This window comes from Octodon degus, unplaced genomic scaffold (genome assembly GCF_000260255.1).
Source record: "Octodon degus isolate 3935 unplaced genomic scaffold, OctDeg1.0 scaffold00026, whole genome shotgun sequence".
In the NCBI taxonomy this organism is placed as follows: domain Eukaryota; kingdom Metazoa; phylum Chordata; class Mammalia; order Rodentia; family Octodontidae; genus Octodon; species Octodon degus.
The window spans coordinates 16645886-16659553 of record NW_004524602.1 but is presented as its reverse complement, the minus strand read 5'-3'; the positions used below and the strand labels follow the sequence as shown (position 1 = coordinate 16659553).

General features: G+C 54.4%; 1 protein-coding gene across 1 annotated transcript in view; it reads right to left on the bottom strand.

Moving 5' to 3' along the window:
* Myo1e (myosin IE) overlaps positions 1–13668 on the bottom strand; it is a 171974-nt gene that overhangs the window by 18638 nt on the left and 139668 nt on the right. The window contains exons 19-24 of the mRNA XM_023712658.1: positions 12393–12537; positions 9087–9201; positions 8612–8781; positions 6959–7104; positions 1223–1369; positions 249–406 (exon numbers count right to left, since the gene is read on the bottom strand). Of these exons, the coding sequence (XP_023568426.1) occupies positions 249–406; positions 1223–1369; positions 6959–7104; positions 8612–8781; positions 9087–9201; positions 12393–12537 (881 nt within the window). The remainder of the gene's footprint in view (positions 1–248; positions 407–1222; positions 1370–6958; positions 7105–8611; positions 8782–9086; positions 9202–12392; positions 12538–13668) is intronic.

Sequence of the window (13668 nt, the reverse complement as noted above, 5' to 3'; positions counted from 1 at the left end):
TTCTTTCAGACTGGCAGAGGGTTGCGTTTGCGTTGCTGGCGAGACCTCCCTGGAAGGGGCTGGCAAATCTGCAGCCAAAATTTTTAAATACATAATCAATAGTATAGTGCCAGGGATCTCAGGTAACGAACTGAATTCACTCGGAAGGGCTCACCCTCCCACTCCCTCCCCGACTTCTCTGCCGTTGCTCCGGGGGCAACACCCCCTCTAAGTGTAGGCAGTCCCTAGCAACACAGAGCAGTACTTACGGGAGTTCTTCGGCAGCCCGGGGCCGATGCTGACCTGCAGCACTTTGTTGCTGGGCTTGAGGATGGCCTGGTCGCCGAAGCCCTGGTGGAACTGCACCTGCCGGGAGCCCCCTGCGCTCCAGGGCCCCCAGTTCTCCTTCTTCAGCTTCAGCTCAAGCCTACAACAGGCCCACGGGGTGGAATCAGCAGACCCGACTGGGCTGGGATCCTGCCTGCCTGCCTGCCTGCGGCCGGCCGGGACAGCGGGACCGTGCTAGCTGGTACAGTGCTGCTGCTGGGTGCCGAGGGCGAGGGAGGGGCCCGCTTAGAGGCCGGCCAGAGTCACTGCCAGAGGGTTGCCAGACACTGGTGGGGCAGATCCCTCCGCACAGGGCGGTCACTGCAGAGCCCACCCAGAGAGGAGGAGCCTGACACAGCCCAAACCCAGCAGGCTCGCTGACTCCCAGCTCCACGGCGGCGCTGGGTGTCCCCACGGTGCCTAGGTGTCTAGGCAGCAAGAGATTGCTTCCTGGTCCTTAACTCAGACTTCCTCACACTATAATATCTGGGAGGAAGGGCCAAGCCATTTCTACTCCCAAGTGTGAGATTCACTGCTCAGCGGGATGCCAGCATCAGGTACATTATAGCAGGTGGCCAAAAGGAAAGTGGTGACCCAGGACAGGGACCGGGGCTCGGACAAGGCCCTCAGCAGCTTTCACTGTCACTGGGGGAATCCGAGTCCCTCTGCCAATCACTTTAGCCTCCCCTTGGCACTGCTAAGTAAACCCCCTTTTGTTGGTGACATGCCAATCTGCCTTTGCCCTCATGGCTTGGGGGAGCAAGGGTTGTTTTCAGCAGGCTACCCGATCCGGGTAAGTGAGGCCTGCAGGGAGGGGTGAGGGGCTCCCCAAGGCATGAATGTGGGGCCCCGCCTCAAGGCTCCCCTCTCCGCTCCTGGGCGGGACCAGAAATCTAGACCCCAGAGCCCAACTTACGTGTTGCTGAACTTTAGAGGTAGCTGCTTCTGAGTTTTTTCCTCGTAACGCTTTGCTAGGAGGCTGAGGAATTCAGTTTTGAAGACAGATTCAAGCAAACTGTCGTATTCTTGTTCATGGAGGATAAAGATGTCATCCTGCATGGTACTGCGAAGACAGCAGAGGAACTTAAGGAGATCCAATGAAGGTTTTAAAGCCAACACTCACCTTATAAACATCATTTGGTGCTGAGGAGCCCCCCAGCCTGGCTTCTGCTGTGCCCGAGCCGCTCTCCGCCCACTGCTGAGCTCGGTCACTCGCTGCAAAGCCTCGGTGCTCGCTCCCTCCCTTTCCTCCCTTCTCTCCTCCAGGCCTCCAGCAGCAGCAACACCAGCACCGCACCGAGTGGCACAGTGACACCGCCGGGGCTGCCTCCTGTGCTGTCTGCCCTCTGCTCGTGCAGGGAGCAACGTCACAGCTTCAGCCTCGGAAGACACCACAAAGTGCAAACAACAAGAGCAAAAGACAGGAAGCTGTACAACAATGCAGTTGAAGCTTGAAATAACGTGCTTTTCTTTCAAAGATGAAAATGTGTGAGATCCTGAAAATAAGCTGTAAAATAAGAAACACTATTTTATTGTGCCCTTCAGCTACTCTTATTTTTATGCAAATATTTTGGTTCTCTGAGATTTTCTCAGAGAAAATACTGTTCCCAGCTATTCATCTGAAACAGTGTTAATATTGACAATATGCCAAAAACTAAAAACAAAAATAACAGATCAGATTTTCCAATCATTAAGATAATCTAAATAGACACTTTATAAAAAAGGAATTGCAAGGGGCGTAAAAATGTGGAAAAAATGCTCACTATATTTAGCCTTCACCACGGAAATGCAAAGCAAAGCTACACTGAGACTTCATCTCCCTCCAGTCAGAATGGCTGTTATTAAAACAATAAAAATGCTCATACAGATGTGAAAAAACATAATAAAATTGATAAAATCTGTTTTCACAGGAAGTTTATAGCTGACCCAGAACATAATCAAAATACTTCTTCCACGTGATTTTTTTTTTAATGTATTTGGTACAGGGTCTCACGATGCAGCTCCAACTTGTGGGGATCCCCCTGTTTTCAGCCTCCCCAGAGTTGGGGCTACAAGGGTGGTCACCACACCTGGGGGCAGGGCTGGGGCATCCTGTGGTGCCAGGGATCGAGCCCTGGTCCCTGTACTTGTCAAGTAGGCACTTAGTCCACTCAGCCTATCTAGCCAGCCTTCTCTTCTGTGTGATTTCTAAAACCAAGAACTTAAGGACAACTTAGCCTGTATTTTTTAGAATACATTTTTAAGTCCCACTTCTGTGCTCTCAAGGCCGTAAACACCTGGAAGGCCACTGAAGAAATGGGGTGGGACGCGAGCAACTCCACGCGTGGATCTGAGTCAGAGGGTGGGAGCGTAGTGCACACTGTCGTGAAAATTCTGAGTTTGGAGACATGAAGTGTGGGGACCCTGTGGGCCATGGCAGCAGACAGGGGAGGCAGAGGCATCGAGACCTTGGGGGACCAGGAAGGTCACAGCCCTGAAGGATCCCTGAGGGCCCAGACTGGGGTGCACTCCGTGTGACAGGGATGGGCGGCAGGGCCCAGTGGGAAGTGCACTCGGTGGAGAGCAGCCGCAGCAGGGAAGCGCCCTGTGTCCCTGCTGTGCGCCACCACAGCCCCAGGCTGCAGTGGAGACGTGCCCAGGTGTCTCGGAGGGTGACTTTCACCAGGGAGTATGACAGACAGATGGACACTCTGGAGCTGCCTGCCGTGGCAGACTCAGCGCTTCGGGAAAAGCTGCTCGGGAAGTGCGCTCCGGGCAAACGGCACCAGGAAGTCTGCTGACGCGTGTGCCACGGGAGAAGGGACGGCAAGGCGGGGGCAGGATGGAAACCCTGCCTGCTCTGGTGGCTGGGCGCCGGGTGCCACCTGCGCAGAGTCCAGCCAGGTGGCAGTGGCACCAGGGCAGGGCGGCTACTAGTCAACAGGGTGAGGTGCATCCAAGACTAGTTGCCTTGAGAATCTACTGTGCTTAAGAGTTGAGACATTTCCTTAGCGCATTCGGGAAGAGGGAAGCAAGCAGGCCAGAACTCAAGGGCGGCCAGGACCATGAGGCCCAGCGAGACGGCTGGGACACTTGGAGGCCAACCCCACGCCCAGCCGCGCCTCCGGGATGCTGGCGCGAAGATGAGGCCTGGCCCCACCCCGCCCCGCGCTGGCCCCTTCCTGCACCCCACCTGCGCTCCTGGTCCGGGAAACAAAGCTTTTAGGTTTATTCTTAAAAAAACAACAAAAAAACCCAGACTTATTTTTGGACTTCACCCCCGTCTCACTCACGCACTCGTACAAGCGCCAATTCCTTACAGATGTCTGACGCTGTCTCTTGTGCTGGAAAATTCTTTACTCAGTTCTGCTTTGGGTCTGCGGTTGTTTTTGAATTCTCTATCTCAGTGGCTTATTGTATGGCTAGCAGGTCTCTCTCTTCACTAATATATCTGCTGCATAATGAAGTTTGGAAATAAAACAGTACAGTTCTAAAGGAGTCTTTTGAAAAAAGCTGAAAAGACAATTTCCAAAAATAGTCCTGCCTTTCAAGGCTTTATAAATACGTGTGTGTGTGTCTGTGTCTGAGGCAGGGTCTCCCTGTAGCGCAGGCTGGCCTGCGACTTGAGTCCTCCAGCCTCAGCCTCTCGGGCTGGGATTACAGCTGTGTGCTGCCTCGCCAGCGCAAGTTTGACTTGACCACGGAACAAATGCTGCCTTCAGTGCCTCAGAAGACACACAGCCAACGAGGAAAGTAAAGCTCGCCTGGATCCTGCCACTCTTGAGAGCGCCAGGGCACCAGAAATGCCAGCTTCTAGGCGGTGATGTGCTCAGTCTAACCTGAGGGCCACGTGCTGCCAGGCACAGGAAGCCGAGACCAGCGCACGCGTCAGCTCAGCACAGCGGCGCGGACGCAGGGTGCTAGCGTAGGCAGGGGCCCTGTGGCCAGGGCTGGGCACCTGTGTCTCAAGCCCCGCTTCCAGGGCTGCTTTTCCAGGCACACGAAGGTACTCAGAAGTCTGGGTACCCCGGCAGGCAGGCCGGGAGCCTTGGGTCTTAGTCGCTGGTGGCCAGCAATGGAAAGGGAGGGGCATCGGGTTTGGGCAGGGTGAGCCCAGACTCAGTCTCAACACCCGGAGTTGGCGCTCGGCTGTTACCCCCTTTGGACCTCCCAGCACACTGCGCTTTTCAGGTTTGAGTCAGAAGCCAGCATTTGGCTGAAAGGGTCCTGCAAAAGCATGTGCCGGCCTCCTGCCGGGGGACACAGAGCTGCAGGACGCGCGTCCACTGGGCATCCCCTGTGACGCCTGGCCTGGTCTCAGGGCGGCCAAAGGCTCTGGTGGGATTCCGACGTGAGTATGGACCTCCTCTGCCAGGCGTCTCGCTGCTCCTTTTAGTAGCCATGGGCTTCATCTCTCTGTGCTGTTGGCCTTTTTCCCCCCGATGAGATTTTTTTTTTTCCTTACAAGTGAAAGCTTTACGAAGTTTCAGTATTAAAAGAAAAAAAGATTCCTCAGAATTCACTGACCACCGCTAGGTGTGGTGGTGCGCACCTGCAACCCCAAGCACTTGGGAGGCACAGGCAGGAGCAGCCCCACCAGTTCAAGGCCGTCCTAGAGGACATAGTGAGAACCTGTCTCAAAAAATATAACAACACAGAACAAAAATAACAGAAAAAAAATTGTAATGTCCATTACAACCTAGAAAAAAATTACTGTGGAGAATTCCAAATACTGAGGACTGGGGATATAGCTCAGTGGCATAGGAGCCTGCTGGCAAGCACAAGGTCCTGAGTTCCGTCTTGGACCTGTTGCCACACACACACACACACACACACACACTTTTACCAAATATATAAACAGGTAAGAGTAGAATGAATGGCCACATGTCATAACTTTATTTATTTGTAGCCCATTCTGTCCTTCCCAGACTGGTCTGAGAGTTATTTATTAATTTTTAAAAATCTTTTTGAGGCAGGGTCTCACTCTGTAGGGTCTTGCTCTATAATTCGGGCTGGCCTCAAACTCAGGCAGTTCTCCTGCCTTGGCCTCCCAAATGCTGGGATTAAAGGCATGTACTACTATGCCTGGCCTCAAACTGGGTTATTTTGAAACAGAATGTAGATATTTTATTCTCAAGTAAATAGTTCAATGTAAAACATTTAAAAAAAAAAAAAACCTCTAAAGAATAATCACAATACCACAATCATTCGTAAGGAGTAATGAATACCTTTTTTTTGGGGGGGGGTACCAGGAATTGAACTCAGGGCCTTGCCAGGCAGGTGCTGTGCTACTGAGCTCCATCCCCAGACCAAGGAATGATAAATACTTTTACACAGTGTTTAGTGGTGCTTCTGTTTACCATGCCCACCTAACTGTATGGGACAGGATGAGCTGAATGGAGCGAGAGCTGCTTTACGCTGGGTCAGGTGGGCTGTGGGAGAGGACAGGGTCGAGCCTGCCCCACCGGCAGGCTGACCGCCCCGCAGGCTGACCACCCCGCAGGCTGACCGCCCCGCAGGCTGACCGCCAGCACGCCCTAAGCCATCATCAGTCAAGTCTCCTACATTTCTGAGAAGGCACACAGCTATTGCAGCTCCTTCTCCAAAGTGCAGGAGAGCCAGCCTGGGAGCTGCGGGCTCACAGTCGCACTCCACCCACCCGCACACCCACACCCCTCAGCTCAGCCATGCTCAGCACCCCTCTGGCCACCTTCCCGACCTGGCTTCTGGTCACTGGCCTAAGCCCCTGTGGAAAGGAGAGGGGGTGGCGTTCTCCCGGCAAGTGCGAGATGCGTGAACTACAACCTGCGGGCGCTCTGTGCCCAACGACTTGCGCTATGCTCTGAGAGCCCGGCACGCTTGTAGACCAAGGAGCCTCTGAAAGGGAAAGACCACGAGGAAGGGAGCTTCCAGACCACAAAACCAGAGAACCAAGGAGCGGCTGGGAGTTTGGCACAGGGGCCCCCTGCCTGTAATAGCACCATGGGAGGCTGAGGCATGAGGACCTCAAATTCAGGCCCAGCCAGGGCAACTTAGTGACTTAGCAAGGTCCCGTCTCCAAATAAAAAATAAAAGGCCGGGGATGTAGCTCAGGGCGAAGGCCCTGGGTTCAAATATGTACATTATTCTGTATTTACTATGAGACACTGCACCCGCAGTGGCAGGGGGAGAAGGAAACATCACCAGAGGGTGGAAATCTGGGCTAGTGAGCGTCAGAGAGCTTGGTATGAGCACCTGCCGAGGGCTGTCTCTAGCGTGGCTCGTGCTCTTGGGCACCTACAATCTGGCCTTGCTGGAGACCTTGCAGGAGCAGCCCGGGCCCCCAAATGCCCAGAACTGGGGGTGTTGGGGACATGTGGGCTGTAGGCGGTGGCAGTCCAAAGAAACCTCTGCTCCTGGACAGCTGAGCCTGGCTCTGCCCTGAGTGCAGGTTTTAGCACAGGGTGGGCGGGCCAGAGCCAGGACTTCAATCCCTCTGCAGGGTCTGCTACACCACAGGGCACCCAGCCCAGAGCAGCCAGCGCAGTACACACTGGGATCTCCATCCTGTCCCAGGTTTTGTGGGAGCAGAGGACCCGGGGTCCCCCAGGGAGAAGGCAGGTTCCCCACCACCGACTGCACTGGGGACACAAGTGGCAAAGCTGGGGGAGGCGTGGCCACTCTCTGTGCTCACCTGAGGGACACGGACAGGATCCGCTCCATCTCAATTCGCCGCTTGAGCACTTCTTTCACGAGGCCTTTGTCTGGGCCCTGTTTGACCTTTTCTCTTCCGATTAAGTACATGCACTTTGGGGTGAGCAGCAGGTCACGCTTTACACCCTGTAAGGAGAGGTGGATGTCACCGTCAGAAAGGCCAGTGTCCACAGGGCCACGTGGGCCGCTGTGACCGACCTGTAAGGAGAGGTAGATGTCACTATCAGAAAGGCCAGTGTCCACAGGCCCACGTGGGAGACTGTGACTGCGGCAGATGGACGCTGCCACAGGAGGGAGATCTTCACTGCCACCAGGATGGCTGCTCCCTCTGTCATCTAGCTGGCCCAAGAGGGAAGAGGGTGATGGAGGTGGAGATGCTGACATCGGGCTTAACTTACACAATGGCCAGCACCCCTCACCCCTCACCCCTTGGTGTCTGCATGTATTGTCTTGGGAGTCCACCATGTTTTTAAAAAAACTGATGTTTCATTGTAGCAATACTGACTAATAATCAAAGATGACCACACGGCAGCCAAGCAATCCTAGGAGCTGTCAGAAAGGCCAGTGTCCATGGGGCCACGTGGGACACTGCTCCAGCCTGCCACTGGAGCGGCCGGCGCTGTGTTTGAGATGCATCGAGTGACTCAGTGCTAGCACGACAGCATCTTTCTTACTCAAGTAATACTTTTAGCTCAGGGCCGACCTGATGGCTCAGCAGACTGAAGTTCCTGCTTAGGCAGAGCGCAGCAGCTGGGGTTTGATCCCCCATGCTGGCCTTCCCCTGGGGCACACTGAGATGGGGTTAAGACTGCGCGTGATGGTACATGCCTGCAATCCCAGTGCCTGGGAGGCCAAAAACAGGAGAATCACCATGAGTCTGACCTACAGAGTGAGACCCTGCAGACCCTGCAGACCCTGTACCAAGTACATTAAAAAAAAAAAAAAAAAAAAAAAAACTTTTAGTTCATTATTGCTTATCCTAATGCAAGAGAAAAGACAACAAAATCTAATAAGCATTGATTAATGAGCAGTTGGTTTTAAAAATGAAGCACTGAGCTGGGCGTGGTATTGCCCACCTGTGGAGGCTGAGGCAGGAGGATCACGCCAAGTTCAAGGCCAGCCTGAATTGTAGAGAGACCCTATCTCAAAAAAAACAAACGAAGAAATAAACTATTGAGTAGAATACTGTGCAGGTACATAAAATAATTCACTTTGATACATTTATAAGATATGAAAGTTTTTTCTGGCATTAAAAAAAATCCTCCGGGGCTGGGGAGACAGCTCAGCGGCATAGGCGCCTGCCTGGCAAGAAGAGCAAGGTTCTGAGTTCGCTCCCCGGTACAAAAACAAAAAAACTCTCAGGATACAGAACAGTATGTAAGGCGTATTTGCTTTTCTCAGTAGAACTAAATATAGAAATGCAATTTCCACCGGAAAAGGTCTGAAGGTCGCGCACACGGAGCCGGCAGTGCTTGTTTCTGTGCGTAAGAGGCCGTTTTTCTTTTGGCCTGGCCAGGCTTTTAAAATCTTTCTACAGTGACTGTGGCCTCCTTGAGTAACGGAGAACAGCGACACCCCAAGCTGCACGTGCACAGGCGAGGCGCGGTCGGAAGCCCTGGGCTGGAGCGTGTACCTTGAACCGCCGGTCGTACTTGGTGACTGTGTCCGCGAAGTCGATCTTCTCCCGCTTGCCCACGAACTGCTGGAGCTCGGGGTGCCCCTCCATCCCGATGTAGTCCCCGATGAAGTTCCGGTTGATACTGTTGCGCCTTCTTTCCTTCTTGTTCAGCAGCAGGTCTGAGGCTGCAGTTGCCGAGAGAGGGCACAGGAAGAAAGGATGCCGAGCCAGAAATGGAGGAAGAGACGAGAGGCACAGAAAGGAACCGTGAGCGGGGCGCCAAGTCACATAACTTCTGCATTTCAGGGAGGGGTCTACAGGGGCTCAGGGGCTCACTACTAGGTCGGGCTCGTAGTGATCCGCCTGTTTACAGCCTCCCAGGCGCTGGGATCACAGGAGAGCGCCACCACGCCCGGTCTACAATTTTTCAATAACTCATCTGAGCACAACCTCACGGAGATGAAACAAAGGACAAAAACCACTACGATACCTTCTTCTCTCATTTGGACATACTTCTTCCGGGCCACAAACTTTCTCCAGGACTTCTGTATCACTCGGGCGTACCCGTCGTACTTTCTCTCTCTCATTTCTTCTAGAAGAAACAGCTGCGAGTGCAGAGAAAGCCCCCGTGAGCCGCCCCGAAGGTCTGGACTTCGCTTTTTGTGGCTAGCATTTCAGGGCGGGCATGCAGTCCAGCATACACGCGAGAAGCGGCTCCAGGCGGAATGAATGACCAGTGTGGCACGGTTCTCTGGCCATAGACATTTTAATTTTTTAACCTCTATGTTTTTGCTTTCATTAAAAAGCAAGAGCTGGGGGGCCAGGGAGATGGTTCTGTGGAATAAGCGTTTCCCTGGCAAGCGCAAGGGTCTGAGTTCAATCCCCGGTTCTGCCAAAAAAAAAAAAAAAAAAAGAAAAAAAGAAAAACCTCTGGGGGCCTGCCTTTAAAAGTAGCTCAGCTCTTTAAGTGGCTGCTTCAACAAAGCCGTCAGGCTCAGGTTGCTGTGGTTCGATCCCCACAACTCAAGCCAGCCAGTCATGCCTTGAAGGCATTCGGAACAAAAAAAAACAAGAGCTGGGTGCATGCTGGCAGTGTCAGCCTGGGCCACACAGTGCATTCAGGCCAGCCTGGACCGCAGCGCCCGCGCTGGGCAGGCCCCCTGCCTGAGCCTCCCCGACGGATGAGCTGCTGGGCCTGCTCCATAGCCCACGCTGACGGCTGCTCCCAAGCTCAGCCAGGCTGCAGTGCGCGGAGTGTCCACAGAGTCGGGCATCCTGCAGGCCCGCGACTGCACCGTTCATCACCTGGACACCTGCCAGGCTCCTTGCTGCATTCCCCAGAGCGGTGCATGGTGGCCATGCGGTAACCCTGGTCCTCAGGCTCTCATCACCTGCATGGTCAGGTTTTGCCTCTGTAAATCTGTGCTTAACCACCCTGCACAGGGTCGGGGAGCCTTCTCATCCACTGTGGGAAATCAATTCTCCGGGGAAAAGATACACCGGGCCATTGTGAGCCCAAGGGAAAGATGAGTAGTCCCTGCCAAAGCCATTCCAGTTCCAGAAGGTTCCAGAAGCCAGCCAGCACCTGGGGCAGGCAGAACACACACTGATGCCTCTTTTGCTCTGCTGAGTTTCCAAGCAAGCCTGGCTTCCTTCTCCTTTCCCAGAGCTAACCGTGAAGTGTCACACAGCATGCACTTATGACTCAGAGGAGTGGTGCAGCGGTGAGTGGCCCTAGCTTCTTACAGACCATTTAGGGTTTTTCCAAGAGCCCGGGAAGTTAGAAATCAGGAACATCCAAAAATAGAGAACAGCGCTGGAGAGTGAGCTCCGTGGTGCAGCCCTGCCCGGCAAGCTGAGTCCTAACAGAGAACAGCGGCGGCGGCCGGCCGGCCGGCCAACACAGACGCATGAGGGGAGAGAGTAAAAGCAATGCTTGGCGTCTGCTGGCCAATGCTGACTTCTAAAAGCAAGCATAGCGTGCAGGTTATTTTGTGAATCCAGCATGCCTACGTGAAGGTTGATGCACAATCAGACAACCGATCTTAAGAGCCAGCCTCTGCAAAGCAGCCGCAGGTCAAGATTGGGCATGGACAGGAGGCAAGCAGTGGCACAAATGCAAGTGCAGGAAAGCAAAGTGAAGAAAACCCAAAAATAAGTCCTAGTTTTGGATCTAAACTCTCCAAGCTCAGCTGAATCAGAATTTTAAAAAATATGAAAAACACTGAGGTCATCTTAATTCCACAGGAACGCTGAGCAAGCTGAGAAGTGAGAGCGGTCGGAACCTACAGTGCTCAGGGCGTGCGCACGAGCCTGCCGTCCCGTTTTAGAAAGGCCCGGAACCGCCCTGTGGGTGGCTTAATGGCGCATGACAACATTTCCACTTTATATTTGGAAATGACATTGCTGCAAAGCTGCAAATAGCTCAGAGTGGGAAATGCTGCCACAGACTTTTCATAAACGGCCCTACGATGTGCTATTTATTTAGCCATCATGACGATTCCGGAGCCAAGCATTCAAGCCACCAGAGTGCTGAGCCCCAGGCCCGTCCCAGGGGGCAGGAGGGATGGAGCTCGGCCAGGCCCGGTCGGCCTCCAGGCCAGCACTTTGGTCTTTCCTAACTTCCCACTGTCTCCCCTCGGTCTGGCGACCATTTCTGCGGAGTTCTCTGCTGACTCTTGAAGTGGAGTCTTGTGATGACTGTGGGGCCCTCGAGACTCAAGGATGCCAGATCTCTGTTCTAGCAACTGCCTAATTTAAGAAGCAACGTCCTTGCCGGGGAGAGAGCTCAGCGGTGCAGCGCCTGCCCAGCAGGCAAGCGTGAGGCCCTAAGTTTGAGTCCTGGCACCCCAGGGGCCTCAACCCACAGCCTGTGCCTAGAGGGCACAATCGCTCAGGGGCTTTGCCTGCTCTGCCGCGGACATTCCCCAGGCTTCCCGCGTCCATCTGTAGTGGACAGAAGCTGCACGAACTGCAGCACACGCGCAGCTGTCTTACAGGAAGCATGTGTGTTCCAGAGACCCACAGCTTTGCTCCTTCACCCTTCCTCGGCACCTGGACGGTCCTCAAGCACAATCCAGGACTCAGGCCTAGACTTGGCTCTGCCCCCAAGGAAACAGCCTGTGCCTATGTGTCACAGTTCTGTTTCTGTCACCCAGACAAGGCTCCAGCTTGGAAAAGGCCCCTTTCTGATGAGACACAGGGGACAGCTAAGGGGCGCTGTGTCCATGGCTCTCAGTATACACTGGCTTGTATCTAGACGACCCTAAAACCTCCCACTCTCCTGGGTGGGGACTTGGGGAGGTAGGTGGGTCATGGGCGTGTGATATTAGTACTAAGGTTGTGTGACAAGGAAATGGGTTTAGCATAGTTTTAGGTGTGCATAATGGAAGTCCCACCCTGGGCGTGGGTGGCACCAGCCAGGAGGTTTGTCGCCTGGATAGAAAATAAAGAGACAGAAAGAAGAAGGGCGCTGCCTGGGCCTCCTGCCCACCCTGCCATGGACTGCTTCCCCTCTGCCTGCTGCCTAGCCTTGGAGCGAGCTGACTATGGACTGAAACCTTTACACACTGCACAGGTTTGAAGCTTTCTTCCTTTAACCTGTGGCTGTTGTATATTTTGTCCCAGTAACAAAAAAAGTAACATGAACTCATGAGAGGCGACGTCTCTCACACATGAGAAGTGCTCTGTGTGAAGAAGCTGGTGTGACCGCGTGCAACAGGGGCCGCCCAGGCTGGGAGGGCAGGGAGCATCAGTCGGCACAGGGCCGGCAGGCGAGCACAGGATGGCCACTCACGGATTCGGGGGCTTTGATGAACACTTTGCTCCTGCCCAGCTGGAACTGGTCGCTGTCCATGTTGACAGACTGCAGCAGGTGCAGGACGCCTTGCTTCTCATCGCCGTGCCAGGCTGGCCAGGTGGCTTTGGTCAGGATGGCGTACCTGTGTGACAAAGGGAGGGGCTGCAGGTCCAGCTGGGCCTCCTGGCCTGGGCGCGCCCGCCCGCCCACCCTTTCCATGGGACGCCCCACTCCTAGCACTGCCCAGGAGCAGCACTGCTGCAGGTCACCAGCAACACCTGTCAGGCAAAACGAGGCAAGGCTGGTCTCAAATCCAGTCTCCCCGGGGGGCAGGGTGCCGAGCGATGAGTGTGGGACCGTGCCAAGCTGCCCGGACAGTGCGGGGTAGGTCTCACTGCGAGGCACCAGCCTTTGTCCTTGAACACCACAGGCCGAGTACTTGCTCCTGCGGCCACCCCACCCCCCTGCTTCCTTCCTGGAGGATTCAGCTGTGAGAATGTCCTCGCTCAGACCAGCTCGCCGGGGCCATGCCAACCCCAGAGCTCCTCCTGCGCTGGTACCTTCCAGCCCTCCCAGGGTCCCCACCTGAATTACTCCCTCATTTTCTCCCATGGACCCTCTTCACAGTGACATTCACAATGACGTCATGTTTGCGCTTATTTGGGGAAACTGCTTCCCTCAGGAGGGTCCACACCTGGAGAGTGGGTGCCCAGTCTGGGGCCCTTGGGGCACGGGCAGCACCTCAACAACAACAACAGCCAACATGAGGGGCTGTGCGTCTGGGCTTCGCTCTCCACAGCAGCGCTGGAGCCTCACAGCCCTGTGATCAGGCTGGTTCCCCGCGCTGGGTGAGCAGATGCGGCGGTGAGTGGAGACAAGGCTACTTACGGTGCTGCCCTGAAAATAAGACCTAGCTGGAAAATAATTAGCCTTGAAAACTAGAGATCCAAAACCATCCTCACATCCCTCACAGCAGCACTACCAAGCCAGAGAGCAGTCCAGGCAGGTAGGTGAGGGCAGGCTGCGTGGGGCTGGCGTTGTAACCTCTCGTTTGCAAGGCAGATTAAGTGTCAGAGCTGGGATCTGGACCTCAGCCTCTCTGCAAATGGCTCTACATACAAGTCATGGGTGCCTCATAAGCAAATGTTTACTCTGAAGGCTGTTAAAAGTATGCTAGACAGGACTAGGTTAGAATTTCTGTTGTCAGAGGCTGACATAATCAAGAAGAGGCTCTCAAGGGAACAGGTTGGTGCAGGTGCACAGCTGCAGGGCG